Below are 22,647 nucleotides of genomic sequence, written 5' to 3' on the forward strand. Positions count from 1 at the left end.
TATCTTGCTACCAGTTCTGAGTTCAGAACAGCATTAACTGTTGCAAAATTGGAAGAGCATGGTCTTCTACTCCTTTGCATCATTCTGAAGGCATTTAATAGCAAATACTCAACTTGTTTTATATTTTAGTGAAGGAATTTTCCGCCTGAAATGCTTTAGGTTGAATAGTCTTGTGTTCCTGAGCATGGCTGGGTATGCTGCTCTAGTTCCTACTGTATAGTTTTGAATAGTGTGCAGAAAAAGCAAGTTCAGGCTTTCTGTTTGTTTGTTTATTTTTTTTACAGCAACTTGGGCCATAATACCCAAAGACAGGTCTTGAACACTGAAATGAGAACACAACACAGGAAAAATAAATTATTGTTAAATGAATGATGTAAATCTGAATCATGAAAAAGCAGCATTAATGTCACTTATCTCAAAAGAGAAGCTGAGTGACTAGCATCTAATTCTTGTTAAGTTTATTTGGCAACAGCAGGAGGTTTTAAATAGTATAGAATAGTATTTGTGTGAGTGTGGTGTGATCTGGGCACAGGAAGAAATGTAAAGAAACTACTGTAAAAAGAGTGGACTTTGACTATGTTACTGTACCTCTCAGAACACGAACATTCAGTATTAAAAAAAAAAAATGGTTCTGACCTGTTGGTAGCGATCTGTCATGAGCATCTGTTGGTTTTCAGTTGCTGTGGTAGCTACCACAGAAGCGTTAATGACCACGGAGAATTTCCAGTTTGGCATGTTACAGAGGAGGTCTCTGCTCTATTCTTTCTTCCCGATTCAGATGCAGACTTAGGGCGCTGTCTTGCAGCAGATGGGCTCTATCTTTATACAACGAATTCAGTGGGCAGAGGAATAAGCAAATTAGGATCTGGATTACATGGTACTTTGCGGTAAGTGACAGTTGAATATTTGCTATTCTGCAGATCTGTTGTTTTTTTAAAAAAAATATTTATTGTCTCGGTAAACCTCTCTCAGATGTTAGGTGCAACAAGATTAGAGCATATTATGCATTTTCATTCAATGCTATTTTACTGCTTTGGTTTTCTCATCTGAAATTCTTATCGAGTATATTTTTCTCTAGATCTGTAGAATAATTTAGGTTGAAAGGGACCTCTGGAGGTCATCCAGTCCAACCTCCTGCAAAGAGGTATACTAGCAGAGTAGCTGGTATTTTAAATGTTAATTAATTTTGTTAATGTATAGTAAGTCGGTTTATTTTTTGCTGAGAGGGATATACTGCAGACTAGTTCGATGACCTTTTTATTTGTAGTTGCACAGTTGCTGAATTTCTAAGTATTTGTTTTCTAATTATATCATTCATTATATAAATGATTAGTATGGAGGTGACTCACTCTACCTTCTTGCTTCCTTATTGCTTGGAAATCATGAGGCTTCTTATGCCTTAGGTCTTTTACAGTAGAAATCGCTGCCTTACGCTGACATGAATTTATATTCAAAGTTCAAGAATGTGCTTACGAGTTGTTTGTAAAAAAAAAAAAAAATATCACAGGGTTTTAAAGCGTTTTAACATACTGCTTTTTTACCAGAGGTTTTGTGTACTGCCGTAATGAGGAGCTGGAGACCGGGTGGGTTGCTTTTGGCAACAGCAAACTTCTCCATCGGCCCGTCTCTTTTGATAATAAACCTCACTCCCTTTTCCAGGTCGTGGATCAGCATACCCTTCAGGTAAATGGAACTGTTCATTGCAGAGTTGTAGTAGAGTAAGATGTTCCTAATCACAATCATGTCTAGCTTTCATTAGTTTTGTCCTTAAAGTTTCTTTTTTTTTTTTTTTTACCTTGTGAAACTACCTTTTTATAACCCCCCATTGAAAGCATTGCATGATAGAGCTTGTAAGTTGTGTGGCAGATATTACTGTTTCCATGTGCTAGAGCATGTATATGTGTGTATATACATACATGTGTATGCACATACAGACTTAGACTGTACTATATTATGATAGTGTTGCAAGAGCTAGAATATAGCATGGTCACATCATCAAACAACCAAAACAATAGCAAAATGGACTCAAACTGAAAGCATAACCTTCCTGAACAGCTCATCATTGTTTTAATGTAACAAAATTCAGGTATTTTTTCTGACCTAATTGTGTTTCGTAGATCAATAACTGTCATCCTTTGTAAAAACGGATAGTTTGTTTACCTTGAGTTTTCTCCTGCTGTGGTTTTAAGGATGGATATGCACATTTATGTCCAGTGTCTTTCCTGAAAATGAGAATGTTTCTGCTTTTCTCCCAAAGCTTTGAATAATGTTTCAGAGAAGTTGCAGAAAGCAGATAACTCTTTAGCATGTATACTTTCCTTTAGGTACTGTGGGTATGCTCTCAATCATTAGAGAGGAGATGATCCTTTTATTTTTAGGTATGTTAAATGTTTAGATATATAAGCCGTGTTGTATGCAGTAGATCCATTTGACAAACATTACAGAATACCTCTTTGTAACAAATAATTGTAATAGTACTACTACGTCCAACAGTAAACCTCTTCTGGACTAACTGCGCTTGATCTTAATTTATTTAAATACACTGTTAATATTCATAAGAACAGATTTCAAAATAAGAACTGTTAAGATACTCTCCTTCTTGTAGGTATGTCAGATAATCCCAATGCCAGTAAATCACTTCCCAGTTGGCAGTACTATGACTACCGTGCATCTTTCTTCAGATGGTACATATTTCTACTGGATTTGGTCTCCTGCAAGTCTCAATGAAAAAACACCAAAAGGCCACTCTGTCTTTATGGATATTTTTGAACTTATAGTAAGCAAATTATGTGTTTTCTATGACTTCGTAGTTGGTGACATGACTACTGCTTAATTAAGTAGTAGTGTTTTCAAATCAACATGTCGTCGGGTTTGAACATTGATATGTGTAATCTGAATAGCTGTTTGTAACGTGTTCATGAAATAACTTTGAACCGAACAGAAGGCATGATGTTTAGCTCTGTCTTCAGAGGACGTACGACCATTGTACTCCAGCAGTATGAATTGTCTTGTAACGTAAAATGTTTTATTATAATTAGCAGTTAAGTTTTGCGCTGGGACAGTAATTCAATGTATTAGGATGTAAAACGTTGTTTACTGTGGATCTGCCTCATTGTGTTAAAAGCCAATCAAATACAATTGGTTTTGTCTACATTGCATTTTATAGCCTTTTTTTTTTTTTTACATCGTATGACTACCATTGGTTTTAGTGTAAAACCAAATGCATTCAAAATATTAAGTCTAGAGACATGTATCGGTAGTTTGAACTCCTTTTTATCTCAGTGGCTTACATATGTGTATATATACATACGTATATATGCTTGCATTTGTGTACGTGTGTGTATTTCGACAGTGAAGCATCTCAGTCTAAAATTTTATTAATTTATACAGCAGAGCTGACAGCAATTCATAGACCTCTAATACTGCTAGTTGAAATTGTACGAGGATTGAGCTTTGCTGGAGTATTTTGGGCGCAGTGTCTGTATATCTGCTCAGCTAGAAGTGGTAGGCTATAGTAGTACAACTTGTGGAAAATGCCTAAAGCTGTAAATCAGATCTTAATGAAGATAAGAGATGCGTTCTTCAGTAACACGTCCTCTGAAGATTATGGTCTAAGAAAATCATTGCTTCTGCTTTTTGGCTGGCAAATGATTTAGAGGCCTCTTTTTACAAAACTTGCCAGTTTTGTAAATCATTAAGAATACAGGGAAGTTAAATATTTTTAAGGAGACTTCCATAAATAAATTTAAAATTATGACAAGCAGCTCTGACTTTGAGGACAGACAAAATAGAAGATACTATATTGAACCACGGAGTTGCAAACAAACCAAATACTCATCTGTCTAGCTTTTATAACACTTTTTTTGTAAGAAATTCTGCCAGCAGGGTTTAAGTTTATATCCCTACTTGATATATTGTGGTGTTCAATTTTACTGTAAGTTAAGGTAGTCTGTCTCCTACAGATTTTAATACCTAAAAATGTTTTTTTTTTTCTCCATTTTGATAGGTAGAAAATGGAGTATGTATAGCAAATCCTCTACAGGAACGAATTATATTAATGAGAAAAGAGGGTGAATCTGCAAAGAGTATAAATGAGATGCTCCTGAGTAGGCTGTCTAGGTACAGAGCCTCCCCGTCAGCAACACTGGCTGCTCTCACTGGCTCTACAATCTCCAACACGTTGAAAGAAGACCAAGCAGGTCAGAAGAGGTTTTACTGACTTTCAGTAATTTTTCACGGTTTGTTTCTTAACACATACAGTATCAGTTCTAGTAATTACTGATCCCTTAGGATATATTAAAAAGTGTCCGTTTTCTTTTTTCCAAAATAAGTGTTTGAGGTTTATGTGCAGTATTTGCTTAATGCTTGAATGACAAGTTCCTTTGCTAAATTAGGCATTGATTGTGAGAAAAGTTTAAGAATGAAAACCAGGAAGGGTATTTGTGGCACCCTTTTTTCTCCATGTATTCAATTACAGGACTGGTTTATGCTGTATAATAACTATATTACACTTATAATTATATAATATTATGAATTGGAGGTAGTTTTGCTTTTTTGAGGTAATTTGTGCAATGTTTGGGTATTCTTTTATGGACTTGCTGAAACTACCCAAGTAAATTAAGGAATCTTGAATGAACAGCATTGATGGCTTTCAGGATGATCTGGAGCTTTGTAAGATTTGTCTTAAGATAAGATTCTGTTCCGTTTTTATCCTAATTACTTCTCTTCTTCATGTGCACACGCATTTGCTTTCTTCGGTATTAAACAATTAAAGGTATTTCCATAAAAATAAATTATACAGGAAATTGATATGTTTACAGGGAAGCTGGCAAAGAGTTAGCTCGAAGAGCTATTTTAAAGGCTGTATTTTGCCAGTTAACAACTAGAGTGCTACAGAAGAAGAAGAAGAAGGAGTGGTTATTCTTGGATAATTCTTTAGTCAGTGCTCAGAAAAGTGTTGATCAGCTGTGCAGGAGCTAGATCATTATGACTGTATACGTTTCATGTGGAGCAGGAGAACTTAAAATAGTAAATGCGTAGTGAATCTCAAATGATCTCTTCATGTCAAAAGATTTTTTGGCTCTAAGATAACTGCTTTCAATATGTTTATCATCATACAATTCTCAAAACAGTTTTGTTTGTACTTAAATCTTTAAGCTGCTAATTTTCCTGCTTTGACAATTAGAGATTGCTGTCTTTTTTTTTTTTTTTTCCCTTAAATTTTTCCCTTTAGTTAAATAACCTGTGAAACTATATGCTGCTGGGTATTGGTGCTGAACTTGTGGAATTGAGGCCACCCCTACGTACAACTCCTTAATGCAGCTGCAAAATGTAGCTTAAATGAATTTCCATATTGACTTATTTGAAGCCCTAAATACAAATCAGCCTTGCTTGCTACCTGTGACTATGAGTTTTTAATGTTATGAAGAAACACATGTTTGTGTTCTGTTTTTCTGTTTAATATTTCAGCTGCAAACACCAGCTGTGGGCTGCCACTGAAAATGTTACGGAAGACTCCAATATACACGTGTGGAACGTACTTGGTGATGTTGGTCCCACCCCCGGGTGGATCGGGCAGTTCTGCAACACGCTCCCTCTTTGGAGGAACAAGTGCTTTGTCGTCTTTAAAAAGTAAGTCAGATAAGTTTGGGGCAGATTTGAAGTCCTTTGTTTTTTGAAATATAATAAACTTTATTGGAGATTGTTTTTTTCTATTTAGTCCTTGCTTCAAGCTTGGTGTTCAATATTTCGGATGGACAGTTCACAAGCCGAGCAGATCTCATCGATGCTGCAGGAAGTTCTCTTGGACGTGGTGCTCTAGTTCCAGGGCTTGGTAAGAATTAGATTTCTCTTCTGGGAATATTAACAGAACTCGACATACCCAACCATTAGATTCTAAATAGTCTATCTGGATTTTAATTTGCGGTGAGCAACTCTGCAGCTGGTGGAGTTTCATGTCTGTGGTGAAATTTTGTAAATTTAACATTTTGGGAAGTTTCGAATTCCCTGATGGAATTTCCAGTATCTTGCTTTGGCAGTTTCAGCTGCACACAAGCTCAGGCAAAGTGTTTTATATAGCAGGAAAGAATCTTGAAAGAAGTCTGATTTTTATACCCTGCTTATGCTTTAAGGTGCTACAAAGTTCTGAGTGTCGTATCTCTATATTTGAAAATCCGTAACTGAATCTTAGCTGGAAAGATGATGTAGGTATTTCCATATCACTTTATGATATAAAGCGATTTCCATATCGCTTTATGACTGAAACGTCATGAGTGTTTTCTTCAGGACTTTTTTTTTTTTTTTTTGAACCTGTTTGGTATAAGGAAATAATCTTCTGAACAGTGTCCATGCTACTTAAACACTGTGTATCATTGCTAGTGTTTTAATAAGCAGTGGTTTTGTGGCCTAAGAAAAAATGTATTTCTTTAAAATGTTTGAGATAAATAGCATTTAAAATATTACTTAAAACTAGGATAGGTGTAACTGTATATTAACCTGTTAGCTTGTTACTAGAGATTTACCTCAGTCATTTGACACGTGTGGACAAACAGGTTATTTTTTAACCTTTCAAGTATGGTAAAGGCCTCTATTGTACAACAGTTGTGTCTCTAATCCACTCATCTCTTTCCTTTTATTGTTTTGGACCTGCTTGTGTTTGTAGGCTTTAAGCTTTTTAGGAGATGAGTCTAATAAATCTTTTTTTACAGTTGCACCATGCAAGCTGTCAGTTTTATTAAAGCTATTATGTTTTTACCACAAGGCCTTTCGTACAAATTCTAAGGTTCTTAATTTATTTTACTTAAAGCTATTGACAATTTGGAACCTTTTCTCCTCTACTTTTTTTCTATAAAAAGTTAGAAAATTAGAAGTTATCTGATGCCAGACTCGACTGTTTTTAGTTGATGCGCTGTGGCAGCGTTGTGGAGGAATGATATATGTTATAGACTTAGAAATAATGAGCACTGGAGTATTTACCTGAAACAGATGCTGTTCTACATTTACCTGAAACATCAAAAGGGATGTGCATTGGCTTAATTCCGTTGTTGAGAAATCTCCCTTTAATGTTTTTCATTCCCATGCATGGTTACTAAGTTGCTGTCACGGAACAGAACTTTCAAAGCAAATAACTTGGATTTATACCTGCTATAAAAATATTTCAGTCTGGTTTTCTAACAAATATTCTGAAATTGGATGTGCAAAATAATTTTCTTCTCTTAGGTGCCTGTTATGATACCATGAATAACATGATATGGACATGCTCTAATGATTATATTGATCAGTGGTGTAATCCTGGGAACCAGGCGTTCCATTGTGTCTGTCAGAGACTGGGAGTGAGCCATGTCATTACAGAGCCCAAAGGTGAGGTGAACCTACAAGTCAGCGTTTTATACAAAGCAGGAGTGAAATCTACGATTACCATAGAATAAATATACAGAAACTACCTTCTGAAGCTTTCTGTTAAAAGCTGCCTTCATTCTTGAAAAACTCTTTATAAAAACTGGTCATGGTTTAGCTTTGCTTTAAGAAAGGAAAAAGCAGAAAGCAAGATGTGTTTGGAAGTTTCCAGATTCTTGCTACCTTTAGCACATTAAGTGATGTGGGTAATTCTTTTGTTTATCATGTGGGCGGGTGTCCTGAAGTTAGAGACGATGATGACGTGCTGCGTTTCAGAAGCAAATCCTGATGCTATAGTCTGTGTTTGCAGACAGCATTTGAACTGCTTTTCTTCTAGGGGATGCAACGACCACAAATGAGGTTATTAACCAGTTACTGCACCATGTTGGTGCCATGTGTATCCACCAACTCAACCTGCTTGCAGCCAGCAACAATCTTCCCATAACAAATTTTTTGGGCAAGCAACATCCAATTGAAGCACATCATCTCAGCAGTATTTGTGACATTATGGAAAAAGCTATGGTGAATGGAGATACTTGTATAATACGCTGCATCCTTGTTGTCTTTCAGGTACAAGGGCATCTTAAATGTACTTCACAATAAACACTAACAGAAAAGTTGCTTTAGAATACAGGCAAACACTTGATTTTATTAGGGTTTGGGTTTTTTTCTTCATTGCATTCAATTTAATGGAGATTGACTTAGCAGTGGCTTTGCAGTATCTTACACACCCATTTAAGTATCCCACTATAAATGTAATTGCCACCTTTACACACTAAAATAAAATCCAGAGAGGTTACTTCCTTATTTATTTGGATTTTTTCTTTTTTTTTTTTTTATCCAAAGTCAGTTTCTGACTCTCAGATTTCTAGTGACCTAGATAAATAGTTTGAGAAACTGACTGCTGAAGAAGAGTTAATGTGGACAGTGTTCAAGTCTTTAATATTGTTGTGTTTAATTTTGTCTTAGGTGGTTTTTAAATTCTTCTTCAGCCCGCAAACCGAAAGAAACAGAGATATTGTTAGAAGGTCTGGCCTGTTACTTTGGCAGTTACTGATGGCACCAAGGGATCAGATTTGCTCTGAAATCCAGAAGGAGGTTTGCTTGGCTATTAGGTAAATTGTTGTCAAATTAAACCTAATTTAGATTTTAGATTATTTGAAAATGTTGTAACAGATGGAACAGTCAAATTGTATTCAGCAGTTTAATTTAAAATTAATTTGATAAAATTTAGGTTGACATTGTATTTATATCTGCGGAAGAAAGGAAATGCAATGTGTTTGTCATGATGACAGTGAAATAACAGGTAGTAATTACTTTCTATACTTTTCATTTGTTGCTTTTTATTGGCTTTATTTAGCTTTTCAAAAAATGTTTGATATAATACAGCTGCTAAATTCAAGCAGAGTTTTCTGCATCTCAGTGAAGGCTAGAATAATTTCAGTATTTAGCTTATGTAGTTTATTGGTGTTCTGGAATAGGCAAAGCTGATGTCAGCTGTTACACCAGTGTTTCAAGTGACAATACTGAAATTCTCCTAAACAAAGGGAATGTAAGAGGAAGCAGAATGAATAACACTTGAGGAATGCTGTAATATCAAAGGCCCAGAGGAAGACACGGACAGGGTAATAAGGCTGTCTTAAAGTCAGGTTTATGTTTAGAAAACAGGAATCTATTTTGGTAGAAGGGTGGGCATTATGCCTCCGGGCTGGTACACCAGGTCATCAAACACTTAAGCATGATGGTTGCTTTAGCTCCACATCATATTAGCTACTGTGTCTCTTGAACCTGATGCTGTGCAATTTCCTTTCTCCGGCTTGTCAAAATAGCAGAATGACTAAGTACAGGGTAGCGAGCAAAAAAGTGTGATTGTGTATCACGAAAACAAGATAATGTAAATCTCAAGGACGAGGAATGCTGTCTCAAACGTCCTAAGTACAAATATAATCTGCTTTCAAGTGGGAAGTGCTCCAAAGGTTGAGAACAAAATCTTCTGAAGATCAACCTGCATTTTTTGTGTGTGAATCATGACATTCCAAATTTCAGTGGCTTTATGCAACTCTGAGTGAATAAAGAAGAGTATATCTTTAGTATGACTAGTTAGCATTTTCAGGGCCTTACTTTTTGACTTTTTGAGGAAAAAGTGTATCCCATCAGCTGTATGGACAGCTCCTGCATTTTTCCCTTGTTTAACCCTGTATCCTCCAAAAAAAAAAAAAAAACCAGAGGTGGGGTTTAGGTAATATCTGTTTTCTCCTGTTTTCTCACTGGGGGATTCTGATAGCAATGGAAACCTTAAACTTAGCTTGCAATGTATGATAACTTTTCCTGATGTTTATATCACAAGTTGATCAGCATGAGCCAGAGGGAAGGAAGCTGTAATAATCTCTCAGTGTGAAGCTGATAAAGATACTGGTTTTCTTTTCTACAAGAGTGTTATTTAAAAACAAAAGGGAAAAAGAAAAGAAGAGAATGTCTGCATAATAGTGTCAACACTTAAGACAGTCACACAGTACTCGTTTGAAGTTACTGTGATCTTCTGTCTTGATGTGGTAGTTTCTGTAGAAAGGACAAAGTTCATCACAAGTCTACCTCCAGAGTCCCCCCTCTACGGGGAGAAATATCTCCAGAAGGAGTATTTATGCACAGCTGTGTTGTTCCCGAAGCACTAGTTCTAGAATCTTCTTTGCTTAAACTAAGACTTCTATAACGAGCCAGTCTTTAAATATAAAACTGTAACAGTAGTGACTTCTTGATTACTCTCTTGCTTTTTCCATTGTTCTTGTCACAGATAAGCTACAGCTCTTACCCTCTACCAGAGTTGTCTGAATCATTCTCTAAGCCATCATCCATTTTTTTTTCTCACATCTGTCGGTTTCTTGAAAAAATGATTGTGCTGTCGTATATACAAATCAACATGGAGTTGCTCAGAAGGAAGCAAATAGCTCTTGAAAGCAGCTTTGGGACCTAAACAATAAAATATAGTTGACTACAAGAGATTTTTGGAGAAAGCAACTGCTTACTATATGGCTAATATAAATGTTAAAATACGGAGGATGCTTTTCTAAGTTGGGAGAAGCTATTACGTCGTTGTTCTAAATGTTACATAGGATACTAAGCTGAGATTCCGTGGTGCCATTTTTCACACGTGCATCGAAATTCTTTTTTTCACTTTTGAATACGTTAAGTAATACATGGTTTTATTTTTTTTCTTTAGCTCTGGTTTAAATATCCTGTATCCTGGAGAAGCAGAAATCAATAACTTATTGAAATTGGTCTTAACTGAAGGTGAGAATGTCTTATTTACGTGTGAGAGTGTGTTTTTTTCTAATTGAAAACAAAAAGTGAAAATACTTCTCAACCTCTGGAGGGAGAACAGCTCTGAATATTGAGCACTAGTGCTGTTAGGAAGTTATGGAATGCTTCAGATTCTGCCTTCTGATGGGCTCCATGGCCAAACGTATGTTAGGTGTAGAAAAGGAAAATTTGTCTCAATCTGACAGCTGTTTGAAAAGGATTAAAGTTCTCTTTAGTCACTATTAGCAACGTTTCTTGTCCAGGTTGTATTTTAGAACACCTAGTTAGCAGTTAGTGTTACCCACGGCAATTACACAGTTAAGAGAGGTAATTTTAGTCCTTAGTGAAACAGGAATAATCTACTTGCATTCACCATGAAATGGGAGTCTGGACTTAGAAGCAGCTGATGTGCAGCAATTTGTTACTCCATAGGAACATGTTCATGTGTCGGAGTCTTTGGAATTTAAGATAGTGCTATGTGCAGAGTAAGTTTTAACAGTCTGTAATATCAACAGGGAATTGGGTTACACTGTAAATACAGTAATTTCTGCGAAGTTGCATATATTAAGCAAGATATCTGAGGAAATAAAAAGAAATGAATTCTGTAAAATGCTGTTTTGCAAAAGTTTTTGCATTCCATTTTAGGAGAGAGAAATAGCGGTCTCTCTCAACTTCGCGACGTTATCCTGACAAATTTAGCTGAACAGCTTCAGAACAACAGATTTGGAAGTGAAGACGACGATCATTATAGGTAAAATGCAACAATATGCTTCCCCTCCTCCCCATTTATAATGTACCTTTCTGTTATTTGCTTTAGGTAGACTTGCATAAAATTCTGCTGAAATTGCTTGTTATCTCACTGGCTGTGTGACCTGAAATACCATCTTTGTGTCTGTAGGGGAAACTTTAGAGAGTTTTTAGAGAGTTTTGCACACAGACTTAGTTTTGAATTCCCTGCTACTTGCCACGTATATGGTAAATGCGGATGATAATTCCTAAGTGTGATGTGACGCTGCTGTCCACATCACTAGGTTAGGTGACTGTTCAGCAGAAAAACTGTCAGTCTCTAGTACCTGTTCAAGTTGGGAGGAATGTTTTTGTAGGAGGCATTAGAAGTCATAGATTTCTATCCGTCCAGTGCAGGAAATCACTGGCAATCTGTTGCATTGATTGTTGTTAAACACTTCAGGCTTGGTTTTCTTTGTGTCAGAATCTTTGAAGTTGAACAGATGTTTGTTTGGATTTCACATAATTTATGATACAGCTTGCAGTGACTTTTGAGATGAGCTGTACAAAATACACCATAATTAGACTGTTAACATTTTACATCTTCCCTCCATTTTTTGAAGGCTGAATGATGAGCTGTTGCACTACATTCTCAAGATTGTTGTCCGAGAATCTTGTGTCTTAATCACCAAGTGCCAAACTGTATCTAAAGATGATTTTCAAAGGCTTCTTTCAACTGTGCCTGTAAGTAAAATGTATTTTGATAAAGTATATTTGCCTTTGGCTTCTTTTCATCCTTAAATCTATCAACTTCACTGAGTATATAGAGGTGAAACTGTTACGGTTGTGTGTCAACAAATAGGGAGAGAATCTTTTGTTTATGCTGCGCAGGGAAGGAAGAAACAATTTCTTACAGTGAGGTAAATTGTACAGTAATGCTAAAACAGTTTTATATGTGGGTATATTTTCCAGTTGCTCTGGTAGCTGTTTCAATTTAAAGGAAGTTTGCGTATCTCAATCTTCAAAGTCTTAACTTAAAAACCAAAGTAAACTCTTCCTACGGTTGGGTATAATGATTCCTACAAGCAGAACAGATTATCATTTACAGATGAACATGAGTGAAAGCTGTCATTATGTAATGGTAAGGGTACGCATAGCTGTTCTCAGCAGGATCAGCTCCCTGACCTGGCTGATGGCAAAGGCGGGGGAGCTTGCATACAAACACTGGGGAGGGGGGAAGAAGTCATGGCCTGTGCTGCAGGGGGCTGGGAGAGGATTAGTAGCATGGAACCACCACCTTCAGGAACGTGGATTAAATTTAGCTCTGGTGGCGTTATCTTTTAAGAATTAATTAATGTTAGAGTACTTGAATATTACTATAACGTTACATAGCTGAGTAAAATGGTACTGCTTCATGTGTTTGCTAAGTTGTTTCACAAAATTCAGTGTTTTGCAACCAGTTTCTTCTCTTAAGCATGTATTAACAAACTTGTGTTAAATCAGCAAAAAAAAAATTTTTGTTCTGGGGGAATTATTTTTTGATTTTGCTTGTCCTCTCCCTCAACTCTTTTTCTTCTTCTATATTTCAAAGTACAAGGATTGCCTGAATCAAAGTTGATTAAAGGCTTTTGATAATGTGAAGTGTATTTATTTATGTTAAAGGCTGCATCTTCGTGTTTGCGGTATCTGATGGCCGTACAGAACCACCTCCTCAGTAACACTATTTTGATTAAACCTGATGAAAATGATGACAGTGACAGCTCCTTGCAGGGAGAGACATTGAAGGTACAGGTAAACACCGAGTTTTATTCTAGTATGGCTCTCTACAGTCAGTGTTCCCGTGACACCTCTTGTTTCTGCAGTGCATTCTACTTACACTGTTTTGTTGGTTCTTTTTTCTCTTGGTATAGTTAAATGACTGTAGACAGTTTTTTTCTTGTTCTGCAGCTGAAGTCTGCAATTGTTCTGTGTTCAGTATTCCAGCCTGGGTTCTGTGTTGTCAGTGAGAGCAGACACTTCACTTTCTAAATATAGTATAAGGAGGTTTAAAATGTATTTTAATTCGTATGTGCTAGTAAGAAAAATCATGGGCCAGGAATCTTTTTTGGGCATATAACCCCACCACCTTGTCTTCTCCAAATCATTTAGGTGGTCCTTGAAAAAAGGTGTTTCAGATTTAAATAAGAAAGGGTTTTCTCATTTGCCTCACCTGGCTTCTGCCTTTTTGCAGTTTTAACTTACAAATCTCATGTCGAACCACCTACATCTGTTCTCTGAAAACGCGTGAATCATGTTTGTGGCAAGGAAACTGTTAGAGGAGAGGGTCTGCGGACAGTGGTTGTTTTGTTTGGTACAAGGTTTATTAAAATAGTGTCGTTTCATATTACTGTTGGAATAGTCTTGAATGAACTCACAGAAGCCAGACTTGTCCTAGCATGCAGGCTGTCTTGTCCTAGCACTTTTTTTATTAACAGTAACAATTTTTCTATAATGGTGTGGACTTCTGAATTTCTGGTATTGTTTGTTAAGCTGGCTTTGTCTGCTGCTCTTTGAGACTTTGTGTGCTTGTAATCTGCTGCACTTGAAAGTTATTTGTTCAGGCTGATTGAGTAAATGCTAAAATATCGTAGTACTTTTCTTGTCTCGGTATTCACCCATGTTTTCATTGTTCAGTTTCTCTCTCTACAGTGATCCTCATACCTGCTAGGACATTCTGTCACCAATGCTGTACCTTGGCTGGCTGACAGCTCTCTCTCCTGTGCTGGACTTGGGGATTCCTTCCCTCTAGAAACTGGATGTGCATCCTGTAAAATATGCACCTAGTTTCTCCCAGCACTTTGGGCTTAGCATTAATCAAATTTAAGTCATGGATGAATCTACTGCTGCAGGCCTGCCAGGTCACATTATCATTATTTTAATTTGGAAATCCATCGTTTTGTTCTGTTGTCCTTTTTTATATTCTCTAAGAATTTAAGTATCCTATAACTCTTTTTGTACCTAGGAGCTAAAGGCCAGCATTTTGTCTCTTGCTACACAAATTCTGACAGGATGTGATGAAGTCTTAGAAATGCTGCAACAAGTCACTACAGCGCTGATTAACAGTGACATTTCTGACAGAGAGCAAAGGTAAGACAAGTATGAGTATGCTAACTTGAAAACAGTAAACTTGCTTTTTTGTGGCATATTGTACAAGCACAGTATTACTTTAGAACTTCGTACTTGAGCTTCGAATGTATGGGAACTGTTTCTTACTATAGCATTTGTTTAGCACTTAACTTTTGAAGAATTTAAACTCAGACTCTTCGTGTTAGTACTGCTAGCTTGATAATCTACAGAAACTTCAAATTGGTAAGGTTTTAGTCCATTGCAGTGGTATTTGTGAGCAGGGTAATTGGAAACAAACGGTAGTTACGCCTGGGAATATTCCTGTAAACTGGGGCAAATTTTTAAAAAAATTTTTATATTTCTGACTATTACATCTCTAGTAGCTGGATGACATATTTTATCCCTGACAAGTCCTGGGTGTTGTTATGATATCCTTCATCAGATTGTGTCACCTTGCCCTTCCCTGTTTCTCTTCCACTTAAAAATATATGTTGGGAATGGGACACGAACAAAAAGCTGTGAACCTTTTCTCTCACCAAACACACACCTTCCCCTCCAACTTGCATTTCAGGTTTCAGTTTCTATGCTTTTCAGTGCCTGCAAGATTAGTTTTGGTTTTTAACAATACACAATTCCTTTGAGATGTTTTTCAGATAGGTTTCATGCTCAAACGGATTTTTGTGGATACAGATTCTTTTAAAGTACTTTGAGCTAAGTGTGCTAGGAGCCTGATGTACCTACTGAACAAAGACATTTGTGTTTGATGTGGACTTTAATCCCCTGCCCATGGGAGCTTATAATTTTCTAAGTAATTATTAAACTCTTGGTTTACTGTCTTCTGGTCTATCATTGTTTAGTAAGAATTGATAGCAAAGACTAGGATGCTAACACTTTGGAGAAATTGCAATGTTTTCAAAATACTTATTTTTTGGGGGGTTTGGTTTTTTAGTATAATGTAAATGTTCTCTGCTAGATCTTGAATTGCCTACTTGTACAGTCTGTTACAAGATAAAACAGATGACTTAAAATAGTAGTGATACTCTGAAAATAACCGTTACTAAGTAAACCTTGACTCTCCTTACAGATTAAAAGGCCTGGAGCAAATTACAAAGGCTACTATGCTTGGTCACCTTCTTCCCGTCCTGCTGACGTCTCTGATGCACCCAAATTTGCAAACTCTAACTATGGCTGATGCCTTGATGCCTCAGCTGGTGCAGCTGGTTCTTTACACGAGTCAGGTATGGTCTTTGTGTCAGCAGTTGCCTACAAAGGAAGAAAGATATTGCATGCAGGCCTTGCTCAACAGCTGCTAATAATGATTTATTGTCATTAACAACATACAGTGTGGTTGTTAAGATATTTCAGTGAAAAGATCTTAAAATGATTTACTGTTTGCCTGCTTCTAACACTGTATTTTGTGCCACAGACTGCACTGCTGCTTAAAACTCAGTCTCCAGTTTTCTCAGAACTAAACAGTTCCCCCAGTGGTGCATCAGATCAGAAAGGGAAGCTGTTACCTGATGAGAGGTGATTTTTCTTTATGTTTGGGTCTTTTCATGGGGTAAAATCGTAGCTGTAATGTTCATTTGACTGTTGCTGTGTGGTGAATCTTAAAGCAGCAATTTTTACTTTTTTTTTTTTTTTAAGGCAAAGCTGTTTTTTACAGTTATATATGCCTTACAAAAGGCAATTAGTTCTATATTTTTTTGCATATAGAATTAAATTAGTAATTTCTTCAGGTTGTTTGCACAGAGTATGGTTTGTTTTGTTTTTCCCCTTGCCTCAAACATTAGAAATTAATTCTAAATGTTCCTCTTACAATAAATTAGGCTAAGGAAGGCCATCATGAGAAAATGTAAATTGCTCTGGCAGCATGAGATACAGTATTAAAACCATTGGAAAGATATTAAATGGTTTCATTTACATAGAGAAATATGGTGGGTTTAAGTTCTGCATTCTAAGCTGCAACACAGGATTTAAATTATACAGCTTCTGCTTGGAAACAGAAACAAGCAGCTAAATTAAATAAAAAATGCTATCGTAGCTATTTTGCAGCGTTGCAGAATTTGTAGTATTGAACAACTTGTGATAATATGCTGTGTGAACACTGAAGAATTTATTTTAAATCCTCTGAATTCTACACTTGAGTGAAATATTAGGCATATTGTTTTATGACAGTGTAATCAGTTTTGGGTGCTGTCGCAGGAGGGAAGGTGTTTGGGTTTTTTTTATGCTACCAGTCGTGTGTTAGAATCCATGTATCATATCATTTACTCTTTTATGGTGCTACTTAGCTGGTTTACCGTAACTTGGAAATTGGAAAGCATAGGGAAAAGCTCAGATTTTACAGGTCAGAGATTCTGTAGTTATTCTAACGTTCAGAGTTCATGCTATTTAAGTTCTGTGTGTTCCCTCAATACAGTTACGCCTAAAATGAGGAGTCAATGCTTTGTGTCGCTGTGTATCAATATTGAGAGGTGATTTGAAGTACTTTATATTCAAACATCAAGCTGATAGGTCTCCGCGTTGAATTTTAGGACTAATTTTTCACTCTAATTACAGAATGTTGGAAGAGAAAGAAGAACCAGGTTTTCTTACGGGTTTGAAGATCCCTGCTCCCTGGGCTGCTGGGAAGACTGTAGAAACAGTTCATCCCGTCAGGGATAACTATAAATTTAAAGAAACTGTACATATTCCAGGAGCCCGCTGTTTATATCTTAGATTTGACAACCGATGTTCTTCACAATATGATTATGATAAGGTAAGCAAGGGCCAATTCAGAAATTCTCTTGTGTATATTTTCGTCAGCAGCAGTTCCCGTTTTCATCTTTTCTGTCCCTTGTCTTTCATGGCACCTTATTTCCAGTGCTCAGGATCATGCAGGAGGTTTTTATTGATAGGAGCTTATTAGTGTGCACTGTAACATCAGTCTTAATTACTTCAAGGCTGTAAAGTCCTGCGGTGCAGAGGGGTAATACCTTGTGTGGTAGGAGTGTGAATAACTTATCCAAACAATTCTTGAGTTTCACCTTAAGACTAGATTAGCAAAATGATAAAAAAAGTACAAAGAGTTGTTGACATGAAAAGTCAGGAAGATGAAGATAAATGGTTTGTGTTTATATTATTCTTGAAGAAACAATCCAAAAAGAATATATGCTTAAATCTTCCTGTGTATTGCTTCAGAACGTAATATCCGGAGATTACTTCAATATTTAAAACCTATCAGTTACGAGGATCTTTTGTTAAGAGTTAGGCTCTGTGATTAAGAAGTTTCCTGAAAAGATGTCAGAAGTAGTGGTACTTACAAAATAAGAGAAATATAATAGGCTCCAGAGCTATGGGGTTTGGGGGGGGAAGGCGGTTTGATTTTTTTTTTTTTTTTTTTTTTTAACCCCTCTTAAAAATTCATGCCAACTGTTACTTTTTTTTTTAAGTTCATTTCATGATGGCTCAGATTGTCAAAGTTTGACTTCCTTCTCATTTTTGCTGTTGTGTCCCTTATTTCTCAAATTTTAATCTAGCTGCCTCCTTTGTAGATCAGCCCAGTGTGTTTAAACTGGGCAGAACTGGAAAAGTTACTTTTTTCTTCCCTAATGATAAATGGCTTGTTTACATGGATTAATATGAACTCAATTTCAAGAACACAACTAATAGCACTTACTTTGTATAATCAAAGAGCTACTTGTGCTGCTTACTAATTGTTGACATATGTTCTTTGCTACAGAGCAAGTCCTGTGATACTCACTCCTGTTTATTATTTTTAAGTGTTTTTAATATTAATGTCACCCATTACTGGTTAAACTCCTCCAGAAGACTCTGGGCCTCATCGTGTTCCCACAGAAGTCACTGACTAAATACTAACTTTGATGGGAGCAGGATCAATCCAATTATTAATAGAGAGGCAATATGCTCTAGTTAGCTCAGCACGAGGACTGGAAGTTAGGATTTCTCCTGATTTCTGCTCCCAGTTCTGCTGCTGACTTGCTGTGTGACCTCAGGGGCAAGTCACTCAATTTCCTCTCTGCCTCAGTTTCCCCATCTGTAAAATGGGGATAATAATACTTGCCTACTCACCTCACAGGGCTGTTGTGAGGATTTGTTAATGTTTATAAAGCGCTTTGAAAATATAAAGCGCGGTGTAAGTGCTAAGTATTATTATTATTATTAGATTTTCTTGTTTTTCTCTTACAGTCTAACAGTGTATTTTATGTTTTGAAGTTGGTGATCTATGCTGGTCCTAACACAAACAGTAGGAAGGTTGCTGAGTATGGAGGCAATACACTGGGATATGGCAGCCGTAGTGTCTTAGGAACTGGTTGGCCGAAAGACTTAGTAAAGGTACAGTATTATAATCCAACAATATTTCACCTAGAAAAATCCCCTTTGGAAACCATGTCAAGTCCATTTTAACCCTTATAGCGATGAAGTCTAAGCTCTTAAGTGTACGGTTTATCCATGATGAGATCACTTCTTAAGTGGGCTCTTACGTCCTTGGGGAATGACTTTAAACTCAACTGTATGTTATGTGTGATGCTTCTCTCTTGAGCTTATCTTGTTTTGTTATGTCTTACTGGATTTCATTACTGGTGTGTTTCAGTCCTGGAGTCTCTAATGGCACTGCTGTTCTCATAAGTATATCTTCCTAGGAATAAATTCTTGCACAGTCTGAGGATGTGCATATTTTCTTAGGGTCCATGGGCATGACTGCATTTTTTTTTTAACAGTAACCCACAAATATAACAAGTCGTAAGTGTAGCGACTCTCCAACCATTTGTTGGGTTTTAGAATAACATTTTGTCAGTAAAACTAAGACATCAAAAGCCCTCAAACTTCTTGAAACCACAATATTTCAAGAATTTTGCAGGATGTTCCCTCAGATTGGATGCAATATGATATTTTTCTTATGTGTTTGTGCTGCTGCATTGTCCCACACTAAAATGGGACTAATATACGTAACAAAAAATAACTTAAAAACCTCCCCTCAGGGAGTAATAAACTGTCAAGCAATTTCAGACAAGCGCTCAGTTGTTCACAATTAATGGAATTGCGTTAATTTTTCAGACACAGATTTTTGTACTGCTCTTATAGCAAACTCTTCTATTAATGTGCTGACATTCTTCTCCTTGAAGAGCTTGTCTGTCTTCCTTCAGGAAGAGAACTGTTGGTTATTGCATGGTTTCTTGCAGATAAATAATGAAAGAGTTTTGATGAAAATCAAGGCCAAGTAACACAGACTGATAAATTGATTCTACAACTATGGTGGTATTCTTTGTTTTACTGTAGCTGGCCGGCAGCAAAACTCAAATCAAATTGTCCACTAGAAGTTATCCTTAGAAAAAGGGAAGGATCTTAAATCAGAGTATATAATCGGAGATAAAAATAATACTTAGATAACTGTCATTAAAAACATTAATCCATAAAATAAGCCACTTTTATGAAAAGCCTGTTTGTTTGCCTCAATTCTTAAATTTATCTTCTTTTTTTTTTTTTTTTTTTTCCCCCTCCTTCCCATCAAAATTTGAAGGTGGAAGGAGATACAGTCACCTTCTCCTTTGAAATGCGGAGTGGTCGTGAGCACAACACTCCAGACAAAGCTATGTGGGGCTTTGCTTGCACTGTTCGAGCACAGGTACTCAAACATGACAGATTCCATGGGATAGGCTCAGCTTCACTTTATCTGCTGTCTGTCACGCACTTCGGATCAAATAGAAATGTACTTCAAAGTTGGAAGTTAACGTTTGAAATATAAAGCAGTAATAGTTTACTCATTTTGGCAATGACAAAGCATCCTTAGGAAAGGACCTAAGTTTTAGACATTTGGCTTCCTTAGCTAGAGATACCCTGGGGCATGGTCTGTAGCTTGCTTAGGGGCTTCTGAAGACAGATTTTTACCAAATATGCCTTACCTGTCTCTTGTCATTGGCACTGGACTTGGATGAAGTCACTTTAATGTCTCTTGCTGCTTGTAGAGCAGGATTTCTTTGGAGAGATGGCTATCTTGTAACAACCTGGAAATCAGAGATTTAATGAGGGATTAATGCTTCCAGCCTATAAAGGAGAGAGGGGAGGGATGCTGGGATCAAGCAAAAGGAAACTGAAATCCCACTACTGGGAAGCCAGGACTAGGCCTGTGAGATGACAGATCTGCAGGCCAAAGAATGACTGAACCAAAAATAACTTTATTTTTTCTTTTCTTTCTTGGTTCAGGAAAATAATGCTGAAATCCATTGTTCTTTGTCTTGAGTTGTTTTTATATATTGCTTTTAATGGTTAGGCGTTTTTTCAGTGTACCTCTGTGTAAGAGATGTATGATATATATCTATATCTTTTATATATAAGATTATATATAAAAATATAAAATCTCCTGTCTTGAAATATATTGAGGAAGGACTTCATGGTTGATTGATTAGTGCAACTTATCACTATTCCTACTACAGGAGTCTTCAGAGGATGTGTCAGGAGGCTTGCCATTCTTAGTTGACCTGGCCCTTGGCCTTTCTGTGTTAGCTTGTTCTATGCTGCGAATATTATACAATGGACCAGAAATTACCAAAGATGAAGAAACCTGTCAAGAGCTTTTAAGATCTAAACTGTTACAAAGGTAAAAAAAAAAAAATAAAAAAAATTCTCTGAGTCCCCATGTAGGTTTTTTTCTGAAGGAAGGTGACTTTTGTAGTTCTGCTCAAGTCTTGTGTTTTATGGTGATGTTCTGATAATTCTTCCTGCAGTTTGTTCAGCAGTTCTGTGTTGCCTAAAACTAAAGGAATATTCTCTAGAATAGAGGTTTTCTTTAGAGTAAGTAGAGGAGGATTGGGCTATGCTTGGTACAAGTCACACTTAGTATGTCTGTCTCTCTAAAATGTTGTTGACAAACGTGTCTTTCTGACTGAGGGGGGGGAGAGTTAGCAAGGTGGAAACCCAGTATTTTTCATCTGTTTTTATTTATTTTTCCAGGTGCCAGTGGCAGGTGGAAGCTAACGGTGTAATATCTCCAGCCCTTACACCAAGTCCTTCTCCATTGCCTCTTACTATAGATGAAGATAGAGAATTTACATATCCCTCTGATGTTCTAGTGCCTCCCGTTGGACACTATTTTGATCTGCCTAGGATTAGGCTGCCTCCAGGAATCATGATAAAACTCAGGGAAATTTCTGGACGTGCTCGGCCTCAATTTAGACCTAGTATAAAGTAAGTAGTCATTGTTCTGCTCTATTTTTCTGACTGGACTTCTATTGTTCAAAATGTTTTGTGCCAAAGTGAGTGAGCTAATTAAAGCAACGGTGAGGAAGTGGCACGCCTGTCGTGTATGGTGGAATGCATTTAATGTTCTGTAAATACTTGGTGAATGCAGAATCTGGTCAGCTGTAAGTGTGAATTAAAGTTTGTTTGTTATTTGTACGTAATCGCTTTGGCTTTACCTATAACCCTAGGGAAGTGATTCAGCCAGAAGTAATGGAGGAGATGGTAGTTTCATGTGTGATTAAACATCTGAATTTGGTTGATGCGCTCCAGTCCCTGATAAATTTCCAGTATCAGGAAGAACATGCTGAAGAATATGATTTACTTTGTAAAATTATGGGAGAGACCTTTAAGAAGCTAAATGCCATGGAGAGACAATTACAGGTAAAAATAAAATGACATCAAAAACCAGAAGGCTAATTGTGAGAATGAAGGTGTGTTAACAGCATTTTAGAAACACAAAATGTACTCACATTTCTTAAGATGAACAAGTGTAATAAGTGTCATTTTTGTCTCTTTATTAGAGTGTGGCCGAGCTGGAGCAGAAATGGCAGAGTGAGGTAGATGATGCCATGCATGGGAAGCTGGAGAACAATGTCCCATTCTTTTATGATTATCACTTCAATGAGGTGAGCACTGTGGCTGCTGTGTGGGCTCATGCTTCGCGCTGCTCTCTCCGTACCTGCTCATCATTTTCCTTCACTTTGTTTAGAGCAAGATGAAAGAACTAGAACTTCTGTGTTCAATGAAAGAAGTTTCTTTTGATGGAAGTGATCTCGAGAATGTGGTCCTGGCGTTAAGGTTAGTAGCTTTGGGCAGCTTTAAGCAGCTGTGGAATTCCAGTGAGTTCCAACAGTAGTTATGGAGGGTTAAAGTTGCACACAT

At 36.8% G+C, this 22,647-nt stretch overlaps 1 protein-coding gene across 6 annotated transcripts in view; it reads left to right on the forward strand.

The window, feature by feature from the left end:
- HECTD4 (HECT domain E3 ubiquitin protein ligase 4) overlaps positions 1–22,647 on the forward strand; it is a 77,191-nt gene that overhangs the window by 17,546 nt on the left and 36,998 nt on the right. The window contains exons 5-28 of one of the 6 annotated variants that reach the window (XM_074921622.1): positions 779–887; positions 1,545–1,683; positions 2,606–2,776; positions 4,007–4,199; positions 5,470–5,631; positions 5,720–5,833; positions 7,219–7,359; positions 7,733–7,965; positions 8,365–8,510; positions 10,613–10,683; positions 11,338–11,443; positions 12,042–12,162; positions 13,081–13,209; positions 14,420–14,544; positions 15,608–15,761; positions 15,950–16,050; positions 17,086–17,284; positions 18,715–18,861; positions 20,048–20,152; positions 20,961–21,124; positions 21,478–21,711; positions 21,954–22,146; positions 22,287–22,391; positions 22,475–22,563. In XM_074921622.1, coding sequence (XP_074777723.1) covers positions 779–887; positions 1,545–1,683; positions 2,606–2,776; positions 4,007–4,199; positions 5,470–5,631; positions 5,720–5,833; positions 7,219–7,359; positions 7,733–7,965; positions 8,365–8,510; positions 10,613–10,683; positions 11,338–11,443; positions 12,042–12,162; positions 13,081–13,209; positions 14,420–14,544; positions 15,608–15,761; positions 15,950–16,050; positions 17,086–17,284; positions 18,715–18,861; positions 20,048–20,152; positions 20,961–21,124; positions 21,478–21,711; positions 21,954–22,146; positions 22,287–22,391; positions 22,475–22,563 — 3,451 coding nt within the window. Of the gene's footprint in view, positions 1–778; positions 888–1,544; positions 1,684–2,605; positions 2,777–4,006; positions 4,200–5,469; positions 5,632–5,719; positions 5,834–7,218; positions 7,360–7,732; positions 7,966–8,364; positions 8,511–10,612; positions 10,684–11,337; positions 11,444–12,041; positions 12,163–13,080; positions 13,210–14,419; positions 14,545–15,607; positions 15,762–15,949; positions 16,051–17,085; positions 17,285–18,714; positions 18,866–20,018; positions 20,153–20,960; positions 21,125–21,477; positions 21,712–21,953; positions 22,147–22,286; positions 22,392–22,474; positions 22,564–22,647 lie in introns of all 6 variants that reach the window. The other 5 variants (XM_074921624.1, XM_074921625.1, XM_074921623.1 and 2 more) reach the window with 5 other exon arrangements.

This window comes from Athene noctua, chromosome 17, assembly GCF_965140245.1.
Source record: "Athene noctua chromosome 17, bAthNoc1.hap1.1, whole genome shotgun sequence".
In the NCBI taxonomy this organism is placed as follows: Eukaryota; Metazoa; Chordata; class Aves; order Strigiformes; family Strigidae; genus Athene; species Athene noctua.